Below are 23,197 nucleotides of genomic sequence, written 5' to 3'. Positions count from 1 at the left end.
AGGCCTAGAATGCCAGCTTTGTCTGGCACCGGTCCTCTTTCCTATCCTCCTTCAGATTCTTTGGAATTTAAAGCCTCCGGCAACCACACATAATTCTATTTCATCCCCCTTCCCTCAACCTTTAGACTGTGATGGACTGAAGGGTCTGAAGTACACTAGGAGTCAAGAGCAGATCCAAGGGAAATTTTCCCGTTGAGGCAGAAGCTACAAGATGAACCAAAAAAACTAATTCAGTGATGTTTTTCAACCTTTAGGCCATGGACCCCTTTGAGAAACATATAGAAATGGATCCTAGAAATATGCACATACGGCCAGGGTCAGTGGCTCACGCCCATAATCCCAGCACTTTGGGAGGCCAAGGTGGGTGGATCACGAGGTCAGGAGTTCGAGACCAGCCTGACCAACATGGTGAAACCCCGTCTCTACTAAAAATACAAAAATTAGCTGGGTGTGTTGGTGCGTGCCTGTAATCCCAGCTACTCAGGGATCAGGAAGCTGAGGCAGGAGAATCACTTGAACTCGGGAGGTGGAGATTGCTGGGAACCAAGATCACACCACCGCACTCCAGCCTAGCGACAGAGACTCCGTCTCAAACAAAAAAAAAAAAAAAAAAAAGCACATACATTTTTGTATACTACTTCAAATAGCACCCCCCTCCAATCTCATCAGTGGACCCAAAGATCCATAGACCACACCCTACACATATACATTCCATTATGAGGACCTAAAAAGATATAATAGGGTTTGATTTGATGAACAATCTAGTGGCCTTAGAATAGGGGTGATTAAATAGCAATAGAAGGGCTATTTTCTAAACTAGATGTTTAAGAAAAGATTAAAGGGAATAAGGATGTATCAAGATGCAGGGCAAGGTGTGTTTCTGATTCAGTAAAACATTACCGGGTATCCTTTCTTCCAAATTCCTAGTACCTGACAAACAGCAAAAAAAAAAAAAAAAAAAAAGCAAGCAACACTCCAATGCCCTTTTCTTTTTTTCCTTTTTTTACTTACATTAAATACATCGGTAAATCAGCAGTCGCATTCTGTTACCACGATTGTTATGTTGGGAGAGGAAGAAAGGCAAATGCTTTCTTAGAAGCGAAACAAAAACAAAAAACCAAAACACCCCCCCTTAAAAAACTGACCAGAAGAAAAAAATGAGCTGGGAAATAATACAAAAAAATAAACTAAGATCCCCAAGCCCAACAGAGCTCAAAGGAAGGCAGAAGAGGTGGTAGGAAGTAGAGGGAAGGCAGCCGATAGGCCCAGAAGCTAAGGCCAAATCCTTTTCCTATGGGGGTGGGGGAGGGAGAAGCCTGGGGAAGTGGTTTCCCAGCCCCAAGACAATGAAACATCTTCACTCTGCTCCATGGGGGAAAGCTGCACAGAGAAAGAACTTCATTTCTAGGAGACTTTAGAAAGCCATCCTAGTTCTTCCACTTGTAAAATAGATGCACTGGGTGCTTTGGGGGGGTCAGTGGCTTCTGGGAAAGGAAGGGGGAAATGTGTGTGTTTCAGGGCCATGGGAACTAAGGCTGCCCCTGGAAAAGGAAGGGAATTGAGGCCTAAGTGGAAGAAACTAAGCTGGGTCCTTCAGAATCTCAGCTTCATAGATTTCTCAGCTGTTGTGGGATAGAAGGTAGTCTGCAAGCCAGAACAGCAAAAAGGTTCCAATCCTAGGTCACTGTGACCTTTCCTTTCTCTTTCTTTCTTTCCCAAAACTCTAGGCTGGAACAAGGAACTTAAAGTTCTCTTTTGCCTTGATGGCTTCTCAGAGACATCTTAAAACACCTGATAAGGGATATGAAGAGAGACTAGAGATTCAGAAAGGAGTCCTCTGATACTATGAGCCAGTTGTAAGGTACCTTCAGTGCTGGTCATTCCCTGTCCACAGGAACAGGTGGTATGATATGAGGGCACCACAGGAGGCCTCTGTGGTACTAGCCCCTAGTGGTACATGGATTAAACCACTGGTTGCATGGTGGGGAGGGATGGGGAGATTAAAGATGGAGGGACTAAATTCAAGATATTAACAAAAGGGAAAAGAAACAGGGCCTGATGGGAGGCAGAGGATAGAACAGACTGTACAGTGGGAATAAAGATCATACCTATTTACAAGGAAGTAGAAAAGACATGGTAATGGATATCAAATTGAGTGTGAAACCTGGGAAAGGAGAGAAAACTCCTCCCTTTTGCCTGACCTCATTTTTATTTCCCTACCTTGGCCTGTGCTATCCTGAGACTCTCCCCAGTTGCTCAGTTAATTCTCCAGGAAAGGCAAACCTATACTCAATAGTTAGGTTGGCAAGAATATAGGTTAAGAATTAGAGTTGGAGGAAGCTAACAGTGGAGATAGGACTTGAGTAGCTGCCACTGGTACTTTTATCTATAACCTCTCCTCAAACCTCGTATTAACCTCAGATTTCATTGAATTAAGAAGGTGGGAGGGGAAGTAAATCAATCAAAACTTCCATAAAGTAAGTACCCCAACTGAACTACCATCAATTAAAGTGCAAACTGCAGGGGCATATGGTGGCTGGGGCTGAGGCCATCTAAAGGCCAGAGGGAAAAAAATGCATATGTATAAATCAGAGGATGGGTACCAGAAACTGTCCCTCCTCCAATCAGATCACAGCAGAGCCAAAGATGCAGGCAACCAGTGAAGATTCTTTGGAGGACTCTGGGGTCCAATCCCCATGATAGGGGAAACACTACCTAAGAGGCTGCGTGAGGGGAAACTTGGCCTTTGAAGAGTTACAGAGCCACAGATGACACTGAACCTCCACCTCCGCCCAGTTTGCTTACAAGGCACCTCCTGCCTGGTGCCTGAGAGCTTGCCTCCTCATTCTCACCTCTGCCTAGGAACACCCTCCACAAGGCCAACTCATGGATACCACAATGTTTTCAAATATGAAAAACTCCAACCAAATAAAAACAAAAAGGAAATGTTTCCTTACTCCCTCCTGCTCTGAGCTTTATTCTCCCCCAGGGCCCTTAATGTAAATGAACTGGAAACCTCCTTCCTCAGCTCCTGGGTTCACCACTTTCTGCATCCTGGGGAGAGGAGAAAAGAGGATCAAGAACAGGGATTGACCAAAAGCAGAAGGGGAAGGGACAGGAGTCAGAAGTGTTTTCTGAAAAAATGGGGAGGAACACTAAGGAGGAAGAGAAAAGATAAGTAAGTCGCTGTCTTGTACCTATAATACAAAGTGAAGAAAGTTTGTTTTGGAAGGTAAGTCCTGGGGGGAGTTGACCCCCAAGCCCCAGAGTAGGGGGTAGGAGGCCAGTGGCAACAGCTGCCTGGTGTTGGTTGCTGAAGCGTTAAAAAGTGCCATGACGGAGCTGTCAGGAGGCAGCCCTTGGGAGCCAGGGCTCAGTGTGCTGTTACCGTAGGGGCTGTGTGCTGAGGGGTAGGGATGGAGGTTATTTCTTAGCTCTCGTGCTAGCTCCATACTTGTTTGCTGCTAGCCACCCCCTCAGTTGCTACAACACTGGCTCTTGTTCTGCTGGGACTGTTCATGGAGATCCACACCCCGGCTTCGGCATGCTGTACCTCCCAGATTCTGGGGTTCACTCTTTGGCAACTTCTTAGCTACAGATAAAAAGAGAAGAGAACAAAGTATGGTAGATTTTACTTCCCTACCCCTCTGCCCCCACCCCCCAAAAATGGCTACTGAGTTGGGGAAAGGGAGAATTTGGGAGATTAAAAGAATGTTCTGAAGATGGGAGGGTTCACTGTTGGCAAACTTTTTTTTTTTTTTTTTGAGACGAAGTCTTGCTCTATTGCCAGGCTGGAGTGCAGTGGCACAATCTCAGCTCACTGCAACCTCCACCTCCCAGGTTCAAGTGATTCTCCTGGCTCAGCCTCCCAAGTAGCTGGGACTACAGGCATGCGCCACCACACCCAGCTAATTTTTGTATTTTTAGTAGAGACAGTGTTTCACCACGTTGGCCAGGATGGTCTCTATCTCTTGACCTCGTGATCCGCCCGCCTCAGCCTCACAAAATGCTGGGATTACAGGCATGAGTCATGGTGCCCGGCCCTGAGCCACCATGCCCAGCCAGCAAACTTACACATTGAAGACAAGGGAGCTAAAGCTGCAGCCAAGGATGGAGGTCACAACAGAAAGTTAAGATATTTCCATACCTAAAGTTTTTGCAAAAGGAGATACTTGCACCTATCCTTGATTTGGGTTAGCTATAATTTTGCCTATAAATGAGGGAAAAACGAAGATCTCAGGATGTTCTGACCTTACCTATTGCCAGGAAGAGATCATTCACGTTCATAGCCGTCTTGGCTGAAGTCTCCATGAACAATAAGCTGTTGTCATCTGCATATGCCTGGGCCTCCTGCAAGGAGTGGGGGGTATTGGTGCTCAGAATATAGGGTGGGAATGAGTATTGCCTTTCCATTCCCTAGCACAACAGCTAGGCAAAATCCTAGGTTCCCTCCCCTTAATTAATACCCCTTCGAGCCAGCTAACCCAGATGCATAATTTAATGACAACTCCCTCAAGATGACCCCATGTCCACTCAGTCCAACACACAAATGTCAGAAAGCTTAATTATAGGGGAAAGGGTAAGTTAGTTGGGGGCTTTTGGATTCTGACACTTGAATAGTCCCTTACCTCAAATTTAATTGCTCCCTCCTTCCCGTTTTCACACTGGTACCCCCACAGCTGGTACTTCCCTAACCCTCTGCTCTGGAATTTTCTCCTGACTCCTCTAAAAATCTCCTGGCTGTGATTAGGGTCACAGTGTTGCTGTATTTAACTTGGTGTAGAACTGGGGAATGAGACAATGAATGTCCTCAGTTGATGTTTGAATTCAGAGAGGGCTGGTTTGGAGAAAAAAAGGTCCCAGGAACAGAGGAAGTGTTAAGAGAGGAACTCCATGGGCCATCTTACTTCATACTCCACCATACGCTTGTTGGCCAGGTCAGCTTTGTTCCCTGCCAGGGCAATAACGATGCTAGGACTGGCCTGTCGCTGTAGTTCCTTCACCCATGTCTTTGCTCGGGCAAAGGTTTCCTAGGAAAACATGAAGAGAATAAGTAGGCTGGAATGACTGCTAATCCATATCCATCACCTTTTAAAGTGAGTCTCAAAATTCACCTTTTCTAGGTGGTCTTCCCTCACTGAAACCACAGGTCTCTGATAATTCATTATCTATCTTCTTAGCACTTGCAAGCATAATTTGTACTCTTATTTGCTATTTCAAGAACCCGTTTTCTGCCCCCTACCCCCTGCCCCAATCTAACTCCTCTAAACATAAGCAAGGACCCTCTTTTTTTTTTTTTTTTTTGAGACTGAGTTTTGCTCTGTCGCCCAGGCTGGAGTGCAGTGGCTCGATCTCAGCTCACTGCAACCTCCACCTCCTGGATTCAAGAGATTCTCCTGCCTCAGCCTCCCGAGTACAGGCATGCACCACCACACCCAACTAATTTTTGTAATTTTAGTAGAGACAGGGTTTCACCATGTTGGCCAGGATGGTCTCAACATCTTGACCTCATGATCCACCTGCCTTGGCCTCCTAAAGTGCCGGGATTACAGGCAGGAGCCACCATGCCCGGCCAGCAAGGACAGTCTTCTTTGCTCACTTACCTGATTAGTAATGTCGTAAACCACGATTGCAGCTTGGGCACCCCTGTAGTACATAGGGGCTAAGCTGTGATATCGCTCCTGCCCAGCTGTGTCCCAGATCTCAAACTTGACTGTTGTGTCATCTAGACAAACGGACTGGGTAAGGAAGGCCGCTATGGATGAGAGAATGGAGGGGAAGATGCTGTAAGTGGGAGGATGAATGTGAACATCCCACTCCCCTTTAAAATATAATTGCCCTCACACTAAGACCAGTCACCACCCAGTATACTCAGCTACAGGAAAAGATTTCGAGTTCTCCTTACATTTAAGTCTTGGAACCAGGATTAAGACTGCCCTTGACTAAGTCCTTCCTGCCAGAAATGTCACTGGCTAAGGAATGGGGTACATCATAAACTAAGAAGAACTGGCACTTATAAGCGTCATCTTTCTTCTAACCAAAATAGGAGAATAACAAACGACAGACACAATAGCTTCAGATAAAAGTCACGTCAAGAATTAATTAGAATATTGGGCCAGGCACGGTGGCTCACGGCTGTAATCCCAGCACTTTGGGAGGCCGAGGCGGGTAGATCACCTGAGGTCAGGAGTTTGAGACCAGTCTGGCCAACATGGCGAAACCCCATCTCTACTAAAAATACAAAAATTAGCCAGCCATGGTGGTGGGCACCTGGAATCCCAGCTACTCAGGAGGCTGAGGCCAGAGAATTGCTTGAACTTGGGAGGTGGAGGTTGCAGTGAGCCAACATGGCACTACTGCACTCCAGCCTGGTCAACAAGAGCGGAACTCTGTCTCAAAAACCAAACAAAAGAATTAATTAGAGGATTGGCTGGGCGCAGTGGCTCACGTCTGTAACCCCAGCACTTTGGGAGGCCAAGGCAGGCGGATGGCTTGAGGTCAGGAGTTCGAGACCAGCCTGGTCAAGATGGTGAAACCCCGCCTCTACTAAAAACACAAAAGTTAACCAGTCGTGGTAGTGGACACCTGTAATCCCAGCTACTTGGGAGGCTGAGGCAGCAGAATTGCTTGAACTGGGGAAGCGGAAGTTGCAGTGGGCAACCACTGAACCACTGCACTCCAGCCTGGGCAACAGGGTGAGACTCAGTATCCAAAAAAAATAATAATTAATTAGAAGATTTTAAAGCTTGGTGGCAAGTCCCATCATTATTAATATTATTTGGCTGTTACTTTTCCACCTAATCTGCTGCAGGTCCAGGAATACATTTCGAAGAAGACTAATAAAAAGGGGAAAGCAGCCGGGCATGGTGGCTCATGCCTGTAATCCCAGCACTTTGGGAGGCCTAGGCGGGTGGATCACTTGAGGTCAGGTGCTCGAGACCAGCCTGGCCAACATGGCAAAACCCTGTCTCTATTAAAAGTACAAAAGTTAGCCGGGTGTGGTGGTGCGTGCCTATAATCCCCGCTGCTCAGGAGGCTGAGGCACAAGAATCACTTGAACCTGGGAGGCGGAAGTTGCAGTGAGCCAAGATTGCACCACTGCACTCCAGTCTGGGCAACAGAGGGAGACTCAATCTCAAAAACAAATAAATAAATAAATAGGCCGGGCGCGGTGGCTCAAGCCTGTAATCCCAGCACTTTGGGAGGCCGAGATGGGCGGATCACGAGGTCAGGAGATCAAGACCATGCTGGCTAACACGGTGAAACCCCGTCTCTACTAAAAAATACAAAAAATTAGCCGGGCGAGGTGGCGGGCGCCTGTGGTCCCAGCTACTCGGGAGGCTGAGGCGGGAGAATGGCGTGAACCCAGGAGGCGGAGCTTGCAGTGAGCTGAGATCCGGCCACTGCACTCCAGCCTGGGCGACAGAGCCAGACTCCGTCTCAAAAAAAAAAAAAAAATAAAATAAATAAATAAATAAATAAATAAAAATAACAAGGGGAGGGAATAATATGGAGGTTCTCATAAAAGATCCTTTATTGAATTAGCACCCTATTTTGGGGTAGTAGCAGGGAAAAGGTAGCAAAGATGAGAAAGACAGACACCCTTTGTATTTTGCATTAGTTCCAGCCTCTATTTTACCAGATTTTTTTTTTGAAACACAGTCTAGCTCCTTTGCCTAGGGTAAAATGCACGGGCGCAATTTTGGCTCACTGCAACCTCCGCCTCGGGTTCAAGCGAGTCTCCTGCCTCAGCCTCCCAAGTAGCTGGAATTACAGGCATGTGCAACCATGCCCAGCTAATTTTTGTTGTTGTTGTTGTTTTTGTTTTTTTGAGACGGATTTTCGCTCTAGTCACCCAGGCTGGAGTGCAATGGCGCAATCTTGGCTCATTGCAACCCCCACCTCCTGGGTTCAAGCAATTCTCCTACCTCAGCCTCCTGAGTAGCTGGAATTACAGGCACGTGCCACCACGCTCAGCTAATTTTTGTATTTTTAGTAGATACAGGGTTTCACCATGTTGGCCAGGCTGGTCTAGAACTCCTGGCCTCAAGTGATCCGCCTGCCTCGGCCTCCTAAATGCTGGGATTATAGGTGTGAGCCACCATGCCCAGCCTATTTTACTGCAATTTTTTTTTTTTTTTTTTTTTGAGATGGAGTTTCACTTTTGTTGCCCAGGGTGGAGTATGGTGGCGCAACCTTGGCTCACTGCAACCTCCATTTCGCGGGTTCAAGTGATTCTCCTGCCTCAGCCTCCCAAGTAGCTAGGATTATAGGCAACCGCGAACATGCCTGGCTAATTTTTTGTATTTTTAGTAGAGACAGGATTTCGCCATGTTGGGCAGGCTGGTCTCAAACTCCTGACCTCAGGTGATCCACCCACCTTGGCCTCCCAAAATGGTGGGCCACTGGGCCCGGCTTCTGTTTTTATAAAGGGTTTCCATTTCTGGGGAAAAGAATGCAACTAAGAGGGCCAGCTCCATAATCAGGTCTTAGATCTCTTTTCAAAAGCCTTACCAGCCAGGCGCGGTGGCTCACGCCTATAATCCCAGCACTTTGGGAGGCCGAGGCAGGCAGATCACCTGAGGTCAGGAGTTTGAGACCACCCTGGCCAACATGGTGAAACCCTCTCTCCACTAAAAATACAAAAATTAGCCAGGCGCCATGGTGTGCACCTGTAATCCCAGTTACTTGGGAGGCTGAGGCATGAGAATCGCTTGAACCTGGGAGACAGAGGTTACAGTGAGCCAAGATTGTGCCACTGCACTGCAGCCTGGGCAACAGAGTAAGACTCCATCAAAAAAAAAAAAGACAAAACCCTTACCAAACATTCAATCTCCTCTTACCCCAAGGCACTCACCTCCAATGGTGCTCTCCTGGTACTCATGGAACTGCCCTTTGACAAAACGTAACACCAGGCTTGACTTTCCCACTGCAGATTCTCCCAGCAGCACCAATTTGAACTGGCAAATTTTGCTGGCCTGGGGTTGCCCATTGGGCCTAGCTGTGCTTCTGCTAGTCATGGCCAGATTATCAGAGTGGGAAAGGGTGGAGGGAGGGGAATGCTGTAAAGGGGGGGGGAAGGGGAGGGGATTTCCAGGCTTCAACACTCCTGCAAGAAAAAAAAAGTGAATTAGACATACATCCATTGAAGCTGCAATCGCTTTTCAGAGGAGGATAGAATCTCTTCATCTCCTTGCTCCTATGAGGACTTAGCTCTTGCAGTCATCTGCTATTGACAGGTTATACCTCTGAGAAGGTCCCAGGCAGCTGACCCTCAGTGGTAAGAGTTGGGAACAGCAAAATAAGAACTGCTTCTGGAGTCTGCCCTACCACATAATCTCTAACTGCCAAGGGAACTGAAATAGAGAGACTGAAAACTGAGAGTTTTTAATTCCCCAGTAATTCCCCACCATATCTTCAAGGTTTTTTGTTTGAGTCACACAAAGTGATCAGCCTTTAGTTGGCCTGAAGAATATCCAGATCCACCCACAGGTACCCTAGATCTCCAGTATCTCCTTGGCATCCTGGTGCTGTGCTCTTCCTTTTTTTTTTTTTGAGATGTCACTCTTGTTGCCCAGGCTGGTGCGCAGTGGCGTGATCTTGGCTTACCGCAACCTCTGCCTCACAGGTTCAAGCAATTCTCCCACCTCAGCCTCCCAAGTAGCTGGGATTACAGGCACGCACCACCACGCCTGGCTAATTTTGTATTTTTAGTAAAGATGGGGTTTCTCCATGTTGGTCAGGCTAGTCTTGAACTCCCGACCTCGGGTGATCCGCCCGCCTTGGCCTCCCAAAGTGCTGGGATTACAGGCGTGAGCCACCATGCCTGGCCTTCTTTTCCTTTTTCTTTAGCTCTCTGTCAAAATGAGAGATTCACTCTAGGGGTGTGGGATAAGAGTCACCCCTCCTAAGGGCAGAAGGGTAGATGCTGATATATCTTTTATATATGACTGGTCTCCCTGATAAGGACATTTCTAAAGATCTAACCAGGGTCCCATTGCCAGAAAATCTATCCTTTCTCATTTTTGGTTGAAGGAGAGAAATACAACCAACAGATCACATTCATTATCAACTCTTTGTTTCATTAACAACTTTTTTCACTTTGTTTCTCCCATCTTTCCAAATCTGAAAGCCTATCAAGAGTCAGTAAGCTTGACCTACTCTCAACCTGCAGCTGTCTTGCTGGTGCCTAGGGATTAGATTACCCTCCACACCAAAGGGGCCAAACAGCTGTAGCCCTCCAAATTAGAGGCAGAGAAAGGTATACCTTCTAAAGACATGCAGGAGTCTCCAGAGGATGGTATAAGGGATAAGTCTGCAAGCGATCAATATTTGATGAAAGAATACACTGAATCAACTCCTCTATCTTCTAAGAGGGCTAAGAAAGCTGCTGGCGGGGCAGGGAACAGAGAGAAGAGTTGGGACTTTGAGATTCTAATTGTCTAAATCTGAATACATTTCATCATCCTGACTCTGAGCAGAAAGGAGCTATGAAATTCAAAGGGGAGTTAGCATGGGCAGAGCATGCAAAAACCTCTCTCCCAAACCTAAGCACTGCTTGAGAGTTGTACTTTGCTTGTTCAAATTGATCTTTCGCTTTTCCAAAGCAGATCCTAGTGACTTCACAGACATTATACTCTGTGGCATATGTGGGGAAACATTATTTTGTCACCACGATTAGTGGGTCTGGAGTTAAACTGGGGTTTAAAAATTTCAGTAATCCCACTTACTAGATAGTAAAGACAGAAAATCATATAGGAGGCAATGCAGAGGAATACAGGCTCTGGAGTCCAATTCTCCGGATTGTTTTCCAGTTCTACTTATTGGCTATGAACCTTGGGCAAGTCACTAAATATACGTGTGCATTCATTTCCTCATCTGTAAAATGAGGTAACAGCCTTATAAGCACCTACTTCAAAAGGGTGTTGTAAGGATTAAATGAGATAATGCATATAAATAACTTAAGTATTTTAAGTATTTGATATATACTAAGTGCTAAATATTAAGCTACTAATCATTACTAATATGACATAAAGAGAATTTCTCTACCTCTCTAAGCCTTACCTTCTACCTTTGTAAAATGGAAAAAATACCATCCTCATAGCTACAAAGTGAAAGATGTGTTTAGCATAGTGCTAATAGCTATTAAAATATATCTCAATATTAGTTGTTATCAATATATTCCTAAAAAGCAGCCACAGGCTGGTTACAGTGGCTCATGCCTATAATCCCAGCACTGTGGGAGGCTGAGGTGGGTGGATAACTTAAGGTCAGAAGTTTGAGACCTGCCTGGCCAACATGGTGAAACCCCGTCTACACTAAAGAAACAAAAAAAATTAGCTGGGTGTGGTACTGCATACCTGTAATCCCAGCTTCTCCAGAGGCTGAGGCAGGAGAATTGCTTAAACCCAGAAGGTAGAGGGTGCACTGAGCTGAGGCTGCGCCACTGCACTCCAGCCTCGGTGACAGAGCGAGACTCTGTCTCGAAAAAAAAAAAAAAGGCGGGCACAGTGGCTCACACCTGTAATCCCAGCACTTTGGGAGTCCAAGGTGGGCGGATCAGGAGGTCAGGAGTTTGAGACCAGCCTGGTAAACATGGTGAAACCCTGTCTCTACTGAAAATACAAAAATTAGCTGGATGTGGTGGCATATGCCTATAGTCCCAGCTACTCAGGAGGCTGAGGCAGGTGAATTGCTTGAACCTGTGAGGTGGAGGTTGCAGTGAGCAGAGGCTGTGGTGACAGAATCACTGGAGCCCAGGAGTTGAAGGTTGTAGTGAGCTGATTGCACCACTGCACTCCAGCATGGGCGACAGAAGAAGACCCTGTCTCTGAAAAACAAAAAGGAGACAGAACTAAAGGGTAAAGAGGAAGTTAGCAAAGGAATGAGAGGTGAGAATTCAAGGTCCCAAAGTAGACTACATTAATACAGAGGAACATGACAATTACTTTGATTCTACTGGGTATTCTGTAGTCCCCTTGGTCAGTCAGTCCTAAAAATCCAGATATACATGTACCATTTTATGATTAAGTTTTCAATGGCCTATGACGAAAGGATCAAAATAAAGATGATACAGCAAATTTTTCATAAAGCTAAATTTATTCAATTTAAATGAGTATCTTTAATTATAACATTTTAAAATTTATTTTCAATTTTTAGAGATAGTCCCACTCTGGTGCCCAGGCTGCAGTGCAGTGGAGTGATCATAGCTCATTGTCAGCTCCAACTCCTGGGCTCCAGCGATCCTCCACCACACCTGGCTAATTTTTTCTATTTTGTGTAAAGATGGGGTCTCCCAATGTAATCAGTTTATTTTTAAATTATGTATTCATTTTTTAAAACTATGAGTTATCATTTAAAAAAAAGAGTTTTATAAACACTGCTTTGGAGAGGCCTGACACTGAAAGATGGGTTAGTAGGGACGGAAATAAGTTTAGTTTCTGGACAGTCTATAGTTATGGTTACTACTCAAGCACTTCTGGACGAAATTCAGATGAGGACCAAATGATGGGCTTTCCAGGGATCAGAGAATTCTCCAACCCTGCCACTAAAGTTACAGAGCTATCATGAAAGTGGGGAGAGCCAACCTAGACAGAAGCAGTCCTGCAGAGTTGGTAAAGTTTCTGGAATCAGGCAAGATCGAGTTCTGTTCTCTGCTTTGCCACAACCCACTGTGATCTTAGGCTACTCACTCCATTTGTTTTTCTGATCCTCAGCTTACCCCTTCTTCTTTTTTTTTTTGGAGACAGTTTCGCTCTTGTTGTCCAGGCTGGAGTGCAATGGCATGATCTCGGCTCACCGCAACCTCCGCCTCCCGGGTTCAAGTGATTCTCCTGCCTCAGCTTCCCGAGTAGCTGGGATTACAGGCATGTACCACCACGCCCGGCTAATTTTGTATTTTTAGTAGAGATGGGGTTTCTCCATGTTGGTCAGGCTGGTCTCGAACTCCCAACCTCAAGTGATCCACCCGCCTCAGCCTCCCAAAGTGCTGGGAGCTTCCCCATTTATAAGGATCTTTGTGGGCGAATGGAATTGGTGAAAGTGGCAAAGAGCAGAATTTGAATTCACTTCCAAAGTTCCGTATACATTTAAGAAACTTGCTGCTTAAGGCATCTGTGAGGATGAATTACTTCTAAAGCACCTCATATTTACGTGGTATTCATACACACTGTCTCGTAGGAAAAGAGGACAGACCAGCAGAATGGTAAACTTTAAAAAGGTAAACACAGCCCGGCTTGGTGGCTCACACCTGTAATACCAGCATTTTGGAAGGCTGAGGTGGGAGGATTGCTTGAGGCCAGGAGTTCAAGACAAGTGTCGGCAACATAGTGAGACCTTGTCTCTAAAAAAAAAAAAAAAATTAGCCAGGCATGGTGGCACATGCCTGTCATCCTGGCTACTCAGGAGGCTGAGGTGGGAGGATCACTTGAGCCCAGGAGGTTGAGGCTGCAGTGAGCTGTGATTATGCCACTGCATTCCAACATGGGCCACAAAGTGAGACCTTGTCTCAAAAAATAAATGAATAGGCCAGGCGCAGTGGCTTATGCCTGTAATCCCAGCACTTTGAGAGGCCAAGGCGGGCGGATCACCTGAGGTCACGAGTTCGAAAGCAGCCTGGCCAACATATAGTGAAACCCCGTCTCTACTAAAAAATACAAAAATTAGCTGGCCAAGGCAGCACATGCTTGTAGTCCCAGCTACTTGGGAAGCTGAGGCAGGAGAATCGCTTGAACCCAGAAGGCGGAGGTTGCAGTGAGCCGAGATTACGCCACTGCACTCCAGCCTGAGCAACAGACCAAGACTCCATCTCTCAAAATAAATAAATAAATAAATGAAGACAGGTGACATAATAATAATAAAAAAAAGGACAGATGATAAGCTGATCAAGTTTCCTTCAGGTGACATATATATGCTGTACTCTCAAGAAACAACAGAAAAAGTTACTAGTTTTTTCAACTTACTCCCTCACCACATTTTTATGTATTTCAAAGCATGTGATCCAAGGGGTAGAATATTAAGCCTCAATGTTACTACTCTACAATATATGAAAATGTGGGAGTTAGAATGGACTGAATTCTCATAGCTAAACATATCACTTGAGCTCTGGGGGAGTGTAAAGACAGGAAACAGTTGCAGACACGCCTAAGTTGCAAAGTCCCTGTCACTAACTCCCAGAGATGGGAAGTCAAGCCGGAGCCCAGATGTGGTCAGCAAGCTTTCTTGCTACTAAGCAACCCTGGATTCTCAGAGATCAGTAACTACTAACTTAGAAAAGACTACTTCCCACCCTAATATGTAGCCTTAAGAATATGTTGTGGCTGGACATTGTGGTTCATGTCTGTAATCCCAGCATTTTGGGAGGCCAAGGCAGGAGGACCACTTGAGCCCAGGAGTTTGAGACCAGCCTGGGCAATGTAACAAGACCCCACCTCTGAAAAAGAAAGAATATGTCCTGCCTTCTTCCCTGTTCACAGCAATTAACGGGCCACCTCTAAGCTTTGACCTTTAATCTCATCATGTTTATAAGGGTATCATTTAAAAAATATAATAGCTGGACTCTCAAAAGATAGGTGGTACAGAAATGAAATAATACATATAAAATTCAACTGATTTATTTCCTATTCGGATTTTTTTCCCACAATTTTTTTTTTTTTTTTTTTGGTAAACCAGTCAAGTGGTATGATAATTATTACCTTCAAACCTGAGGCAAAAAAAAAAAAAGGGAGACGGGGCAGGTTTTTCTTCCTTTCAACCTTTTTAGCTCAGAAGAGAAGAAATCAGATTTAACTGCCCTTAGAAGTGCAGCTCTGCTGGGTGCAGTGACTCATGCCTGTAATCCCAGCACTTTGGGAGGCCGAGTTGGGTAGATCACCCGAGGTCAGGAGTTCAACACCAATCTGGCCAACGTGGTAAAACCCTGTCTCTATTAAAAACACAAAAATTAGCCAGGTGTGGTGGCTGATGCCTGTAATCCCAGCTACTTGGGAGGCTGAAGCAGGAGAACTGCTTGAACCTGGGAGGCGGAGGCTGCAGTGGGTCGAGACTGCACCACTGCACTCCAGCCTGGGCGACAGAGCAAGACTCCATCTCAAAAACAAACCAAAAAAAGACCCATTAACTAGGGAGGGTTGAGGCCTGACCATGGGTTAGCCCACTGGGGGCAGGAGATGGGGATGGAGGATGTTCTTTAATGTGGGCAGCTCTCCCAAGCAGTGCAGCAAAGTAGGCATAACAGTAAAGGTGTCTTAGCAGTGTCAGCTAGAATAACACTCCATTCCTCAAGCCCCCTTCCACTTGTTAGCTTTGAGTCCCTAAACCAAATACTTATGAAGCCTCCAGAAGTCTATCACCTATCAACGGAGACAGAGTTCTCGGTATATATAGCCACTGGAGTCCAACCCAGTACCAGTTGTCAGCCTTAAGGTCAGTCAGGCAGATCAGAGCCAGTCTAGAGGTCATTTAGTCCAGTCTCTGTATTTTACAGGTGAGGAAACTGAGACACACAAAATTAGTCAATTTGGGCTAGGCACGGTGGCTTATGCCTGTAATCCTAGCACTTTGGGAGGGCAGGGCGGGCGGATCACCTGAGGTCAGGAGTTCGAGACCAGCCTGGCCAACATGGTGAAAACCTGTCTCTACTAAAACTACAAAAATTAGCTGGGTGTGGTGGTGCGCGCCTGTAATCCCAGCTACTCAGGAGGCTGAGGCATGAGAATCGCTTGAACCTGGGAGGCAGATGTAGCAGTGAGCCGAGATCACGAGACTGCACTCCAGCCTGGACACAGAACGAAATTCTGTCTCAAAAATAAATAAATAAATAATAAAATAAAATTAGTCAACTTGTCAAGTGTTACCATACAGCCAACTGCTAAGTACTAAATGTAGGACTCCTAGTCAGGTACTCCTGCCTCTTTTATACCACTATATCTTTTTTTTTTTTTTTTGAGATGGAGTGCAGCAGTGCTATCTCGGCTCACTGCAAGCTCTGCCTCCTGGGTTCACGCCATTCTCCTACCTCAGCCTCCCAAGTAGCTGGGACTACAGGCGCCCGCCACCACGCCTGACTAATTTTTTGTATTTTTAGTAGAGATGGGGTTTCACCGTGTTAGCCAGGATGGTCTCGATCTCCTGACCTTGTGATCCACCCGCCTTGGCCTCCCAAAGTGCTGGGAACCACTATACTTTTTAAGGAAGCAGGAAATGCTGAACTGTGAAGAGAACACCACGACAGGATCAAGAGCTTAGACTGGATAGAGTTCCTGCCTCTATTCAGTTTAGGTAACTACTTGCTTTGGGACTAAAAACAAATTAAGAAGACCCAGGTCTTCCCTGGTAACTGGGATCCAGTCCCATATCCTTCTGACGTAAGAATTAATTCATCACTACTCTTTTCTAGAAGGTCTTTGACCAGCCCCTGCCAGGACAGTTCAAATAGAAGTAATTCAATGGGAGGCAGTAAGAAAACAAGTAGTAACTTTTGCAAGATTTGGTGGGCTCTGCAATTAATGTGAGAGGTTTACTAAGTAGGGAAGATAGAGCAGAAACCAGTAAATACCTTCATCTCCCTCTCCAACTTTGTTTAAACCCAAGTCACCAAAATCTTGAAATGAGAGTTCTACCACTTGGCTCAGCTTTTCATTTTGTTGATCCAATGTTACCCAATGAGTCACTGGATTAAATGAGATTCCTTCCACATCCCCCACCCTTTCCCTTATATTTCTCCAAGAGGCAAAAAGCATACTTACCTTTTATCAACATGGTAGTACAAACTCCCTATTATTGACCTAGGTAAGATTGGAATGCCCATCCCTACTTGTCTGCCTATGAAAATTCTATATATCTCATAAGACCAAGCTCAAATGTTACTTCCGTGAAATTACATAATCACCCTCTCCCCCACAGAATCAATCATTCTCTAGAGGCCCGTAGGGTCCCACAGTAGTAAGACTGTATTTCTGGCCAGGCATGGTGGTGCACGCCTGTAATCCCAGCGCTGTGAGAGGCCAAGGCAGGTGGATTACTGGAGGTCAGGAGTTCGAGACCAGCCTGGTCAACAAGGTGAAACCCCATCTGTACTAAAAATACAAAACTTAGCTGGGCATGTTGGCACAGGCTTGTAATCCCAGTTACCCAGGAGGCTGAGACATGAGAATTGCTTGAACCCGGGAGGCGGAGGTTGCAGTGAGCACAGATTGAGCCACTGCACACCAGCTTGGGCAACAAAGCAAGACTCTGTCTCAAAAATAAATAAATAAATAAATAAAGACTGCTGTATTTCTATAATAGTATGTGTCACATTATCACAGTATATGAATTGTATCTGTCTGCTCTGCTACACTATGAACTTCTTTAAAAGAGGGAGTTTCTTCAGAGCACAGCATGCTGCCTGATCCCTAGTAGGTACTCATTAAATGCTCCCTAAATTAAGGCTAAGTAATTCTACTTCTCTCCCCCAATCAACTCCTCCTTTTCTGTACCATCTGGACAGATCTTATTCAATTCCATTTGGGATTTTTTTTTTTTTTTTTTTTTTTCCTGAGACGGAGTCTCACTCTTGTCGCCCAGGCTGGAGTGCAGTGGTGCAATCTTGGCTCACTACAAGCTCTGCCTCCCAGGTTCACGCCATTCTCCTGCCTCAGCCTCCTGAGTAGCTGGGACTACAGGCGCCCGTCACCATGCCCAGCTAATTTTTTATATTTTGTTTAGTTGAGACAGGGTTTCACTGTGTTAGCCAGGATGGTCTTGATCTCCTGACCTCGTGATCCACCCGCCTCAGCCTCTCAAAGTGCTGGGATTACAGTCGTGTGCCACCGCACATGGCCCCATTTGGGAATGTTCTTTTTTTTTTTTATTTTTTATTTTTTTTTGAGACGGAGTCTGGCTCTGTAGCCCAGGCTAGAGTGCAGTGGCCAGATCTCAGCTCACTGCAAGCTCCGCCTCCCGGGTTCACGCCATTCTCCGGCCTCAGCCTCCCGAGTAGCTGGGGCTACAGGCGCCCGCCACCTCGCCCGGCTAGTTTTTTGTATTTCTTAGTAGAGACGGGGTTTCACCGTGTTAGCCAGGATGGTCTCGATCTCCTGACCTCGTGATCCACCCGTCTCGGCCTCCCAAAGTGCTGGGATTACAGGCTTGAGCCACCGCGCCCGGCGGGAATGTTCTTAATAGGCCTCAGAGAATCAATTCTCTCCCTGACCCCTCTGTGATCTCCCTTGGATGGAGGGCCCCCTTGGGATCTTGCCCACAAGGTACTATTGCAACTCACATGGGCTAACTGCTTTTCCTGTCACCCGTTACTATGCCTCAGATGGCCTAATCACACCCAATATGTGGCCCTACACTGAGGCAACTGTGGCTAAAAACAAAGTTCGCTAAATTTTCAGTTGATGCTGAATGGTCAAAAGTTTTGGGCCACTGTCTATTAATTCCTGACTTGAGAAACACAAGTTTAAAAAAAGGAGCCATTAACACCACAGAACCAGGAGACACTCTGAAAATGTACCCACTGTCCCCGAACAAAAGCTACAACCTTGCCCAGAAATGTACACACACTTTGTTCACCTGGGTAGCTCCTTCTTCAGTTCAGTGACTGTTCAGTCAATGACTAAATCTTTCCCAAAAGACTTGTGGGAAGTGGGAGTATAACATGTAGGGTTTTATGGTATCCTTCCTCAAAGAAGGCTGCTGCATTTCCTTATTGTAAGTTCACTGTCTCACACTTTGGTTACCTTCCAATCTGAAATGCTTTAGGATTAGGGGGCAATCTATATGCTTGCTTCTTCTACCCTATGCCTGCTTCTCAGAAGTAAAATTCATATCAATGAGCAATATTTGCTTTCAGTTAAAGTAAGAGAAGATACGAGGTATGTTATGCAGTACGGATTGTCCAAGAAAAAATTTTACAAAGATGTAAGGTATGACTTGAAGGGCAATGGGAAAGTTCTCTTCTCCAAATATATTTTTGCAAATCCAGGTCTATGTATGAAATTCCTTATTGATAATTCTACTCCTAAACTCCCTCTTAAGACGTAAAAAACTGTTGGAAAAATTAGATAGGATTAAAACACACACACACACACACATACACACGGCCAGGCGCAGTGGCTCACTCCTGTAATCCCAGCACTTTGGGAGGCTGAGGCGCATGGATCACCTGAGGTCAGGAGTTTGAGTCTAGCCTGGCATGGCAAAATCCCGTCTCTACTAATAATACAAAATTTAGCTGGTCGTACAGGCGCACACCTGTAATCCCAGCTACTCCAGAGGCCGAGGCAGGAAAATCGCTTGAACCTAGGAAACAGATGTTGCAGTGAGCCGAGATCATGCCATTGCACTCCAGCCTGGGTGACAAGAGTGAAAATCTAAAAACACACACACACACACCCCTACACACTGTCTCTAGGATAGGTAAGAAGAGTTCCTTGGGGGAAACAACTGAGGTTTCCGATGGGCACTATACAAAGGCTGGGTACAACAGAGGGCTTTTATTTATTTATTTATTTATTTATTTTTGAGACGGAGTCTCGCGCTGTGTCGCCCAGGCTGGAGTGCAGTGGCGCGATCTCGGCTCACTGCAAGCTCCGCCTCCCAGGTTCAGGCCATTCTCCTGCCTCAGCCTCCGAGTAGCTGGGACTACAGGCGCCCGCCACCACGCCCGGCTAGTTTTTTTTGTATTTTTAGTAGAGACGGGGTTTCACCATGTTAGCCAGGATGGTCTCGATCTCCTGACCTCGTGATCCGCCCGCCTCGGCCTCCCAAAGTGCTGGGATTACAGGCTTGAGCCACCGCGCCCGGCCCAACAGAGGGCTTTTAAAGCCAGTAAGGACAAATTCAATTAATAAGGTGGTAGTTGGCCGGGCGTGGTGGCTCACGCCTGTAATCCCAGCACTTTGAGAGCACGAGGCGGGCAGATCACGAAGTCAGGAGATCGAGACCATCCTGGCTAACACGGTGAAACCCTTGTCTCTAATAAAAATACAAAAAATCAGCCGGGCGTGGTGGCAGGCGCTTGTAGTGCCAGCTACTTGGGAGGCTGAGGCAGGAGAATGGTGTGAACCTGGGAGGCGGAGCTTGCAGTGAGCCAAGATCGTACCACTGTACTCCAGCCTGGGTGACAGAGCGACACTCGTCTCAAAAAAAAAAAAAAAAAAGATGGTAATATGAAATGCCCCAGCTGTACTCTGACTCTTGAGATTTAGAGGAAAACCGATTTCAAATCCAGATAAGCTTGGAGCTTCTTGGATCCCCACAGAAAGACACACACTGTACTCCAGCCTGAGCGACAGAGCAAGACTCTGTCTTTAAAAATAGAAGAAAAGAAAAGAAAGACAAATACAGGGGGCTCTTAGGAGAACCATCATCATCATGGATAAGAAAGAGATAGTCAAGTAATGTGAACATGCAGAGACCATGAACATCCAGAGACCATGAATTTGAGATAAGGGTCTGAAATTCTTTTCTTTAGCAGAGATGACAACAATTGTCCCAAACAAAATGATCCTTTCTCCCCATAAAGTTTTGTTCCATCTCTTTGGGCATTTCCTAGGACACCCAGCACATAACTTGGGGGGTGTGTGTGTGTGTGTGTGTGTATGTGTACTGAAGGTGAATAACACACAGTACAGCCCTCTGCTTGTTGGACTTGGTAGAAGACAAAATGAACTGTGAAAGGAACGCAATAAATAACAGAGTATCATCCCAGAAGGGAAAACTGTAGAAAGAATAAGACTAGAGTTTGGTGAGAACATGAAAACAGAACTGCCTTTTGTGGCACATCCCCCAAAGCAAAGCAAGATAAGTCTGATTTGCTGTCTCTGATCCTTGACCTTCCTAAATGAAATATGAGTAAGGTATGTGTGGGAGGATTTATACTTCTTAAACTGCTGTACAGCTTCCATATTTTAAAATATGAACATATTATTTTTGTAATTAAGAAATGTAGTGATGGCCGGGTGCAGTGGCTCATGCCTGTAATCCCAGCACTCTGGGAGACCGAGGCGGGCAGATCATGAGGTCAAGAGATTGAGATCATCCTGGCCAACATGGTAAAACCCCGTCTCTACTAAAAATACAAAAATGAGCTGGGCGTGGTGGTGCGCGCCTGTAGTCCCAGCTACTTGGGAGGCTGAGGCAGGAGAATCTCTCGAACCTGGGAGGTGGAGGTTGCAGTGAGCCGAGATTGCACCACTGCACTCAAGCCTGGCGAGAGAGTAAGACTCCGTCTCAAAAAAAAAAGAAATGTAGTGATAAAATATATTGGTAGAGAAGGGGAAAAGGAGGAAGCACAGTAAGGGAAAATCCAATAGGCTCCAATCTATGAGGCACTAAGAAGGCTAGCAGACCATTAAAAGTATGCAGGGAGGAGGGTACTCCACTCTTCTTTTTTTTTTTTGTTTTTGGAGACAGGGTCTCATTCTGTCGCCTAGGCTGGAGTGCAGTGGCAAGATCGTGGCTCACTGTACCCTCGAACTCCTGGGCTCAAGTGATCCTCCTGTCTCAGCCTCCCAAAGTGCTGGGATTACAGACGTGGGCTACTGCACCTCTGTATCTTTTTCTCTACTCACCATCTTCCCCAGATACTTCATAGTTTACCCAACTTTTTAACAGCACAGAAATCTGGGCTTTTGAAGTAGACAAAGAACAAGGGGCGATGCCAAGCTTTTGAAATGGAATTTCTCACTCTTCCCCAAATCTCTTCCTCAGTGATATCACCTCATAGTTTCGGACCTGTTAACTCCATTACCTGCCTGGGAAATACCCAAGTCAAGTCTAAGTCCCACAAAAGTTTCACCAACTATAATCAGAAGATTTCCTGATGGCTGAGGATCTCTAAGCCCTTTTCCCATGTAGATAATGAAATAGATTCTCAGTTCTAGGAGACATGGTATTCACTATAGACCACATTATTAAGTGGGAAAGAAGTGGACAAAACATGCCCCCAATCCAACTCTTGGCTCTTTCATAGGACAGGAAACAGTAAGTTAAGAAACAGACCGCAATATAGACCAGCTATGAAGCCAAGAGAAAGTGTAGGGGCTGAGTTTGGAGCAGCCAACAGTCATGGAAAAAAAAAATTACTTTGATCTTCATCCCTACCCTGGGAGTTTTAAAAAGCTTCAAATTACCACATCTAAATACTAAAGGGAACAAAAGAGTGTGTACTCCCAAGACCCAGAGCCTCCAGCCCACCCTTCAGCATTCCCAGAAGCTCCCATAACTGATTCAGGCCCTGCTTCCATTACTTCAACTACCTTAGTCTTCTAGATTAATACAGCCTTCTTCATTTTCCCCAGTTCTCCCTCACTGAACCCAAATCTCTCTCAGCTCAACACCATAGCACCCTCAGTTCTTTTTACAATAGGCACTTTCCCTGAAAAGAACGCTTCTTTCCAACTAAGAACCCTTCTCAGGCCCTTCCAATGAACCTCTCTGGAGGGACCCAGCTCCAGTCACCCCCGGGGCTCGGGCGACAGGTCTGACCCCTCCTCACCTCCCAGCAAATGGGCTTACCTCACCCGCTGCCCTTTCCCTTTCCCCAGCTCCTCCCTCTTCAGCGCTGCTTAATGAGGCCTGCCCCTCCCCTCACTCAAGCACCGAGCCTCCAGCGCCGGGCCCTCGGCCTGGCCGCCGCCACAGCCCAGCCGCCTTCCCGACTCACCAACTTCGGGGTCCCAGCCCGCCCAGTCCCCTCCTCAGCGCCCCCATTAGGCCTGCCGGAGCCCGGCCCCCTGCTCCCCTCTCCGGTGGGCCACTCTAACCCCTCGCTTAGGACCAGACCCGCCTCCGCTCTCAGGCCAGGTTGCTCTCATCTCCTGGGCGCTTCCGCCCCTGCCCTTTGGGGTCCATCAGCTCGGTACCTGGGGCTCCGTCTCCCCCGTCGGCCCCAAGCCTGTGTCGAACAGACAAACAGCTGCAGCTCAACCAAACCCTCCTGCCCCTCCTTCTCCTCCTCGCCCTGGGGCGGGGGCTCCAGCCAATAGCTCGATTACCCGCCTACCATCGGGGGTGGGCTATATGTGCACTCATCCACCAATCCTCTGGAGAAAGGCGGGTCTCTTTGGGCGCTGTCACCAACAAGTACGAGCAAGGGACTCGACAGGCGGGGCCACAAACCAATAGCAAGGGAGAAACCTCGAAGATGGACGAGGTAAGGAGCCATTAAAGAGCAAGCTCCTGAAGACAGGGGGCGGTACAGTGCCGA

General features: G+C 46.5%; 1 protein-coding gene across 4 annotated transcripts; it reads right to left on the bottom strand.

Moving 5' to 3' along the window:
- Window positions 1–981: 981 nt before the first annotated feature.
- On the bottom strand, window positions 982–23,081 carry RAB5B (RAB5B, member RAS oncogene family). Of its 4 annotated transcripts, none has more exons than XM_025401410.1 (6): window positions 22,994–23,081; window positions 8,858–9,109; window positions 5,604–5,755; window positions 4,908–5,030; window positions 4,257–4,350; window positions 982–3,592 (listed from the first exon to the last, which is right to left on the bottom strand). In XM_025401410.1, exons 2-6 carry the CDS (start codon window positions 9,018–9,020, stop codon window positions 3,477–3,479), a joined length of 648 nt encoding a protein of 215 aa, XP_025257195.1. In that variant the 5' UTR covers window positions 9,021–9,109; window positions 22,994–23,081; the 3' UTR covers window positions 982–3,476. The 4 variants fall into 4 exon arrangements, with proteins under 4 accessions (XP_025257195.1, XP_025257196.1, XP_025257197.1 ...); XM_025401411.1 differs by lacking the exon at window positions 22,994–23,081 and adding an exon at window positions 22,854–22,977 and having other exon boundaries at window positions 982–3,587; XM_025401409.1 differs by lacking the exon at window positions 22,994–23,081 and adding an exon at window positions 22,854–22,977 and having other exon boundaries at window positions 985–3,592.
- Window positions 23,082–23,197: the final 116 nt, after the last annotated feature.

The sequence above is a fragment of the Theropithecus gelada genome, chromosome 11, assembly GCF_003255815.1.
Source record: "Theropithecus gelada isolate Dixy chromosome 11, Tgel_1.0, whole genome shotgun sequence".
Taxonomy (NCBI): Eukaryota; Metazoa; Chordata; class Mammalia; order Primates; family Cercopithecidae; genus Theropithecus; species Theropithecus gelada.
The sequence above is the reverse complement of the archived record's forward strand: the minus strand, read 5'-3'. Positions and strand labels throughout refer to the sequence as shown.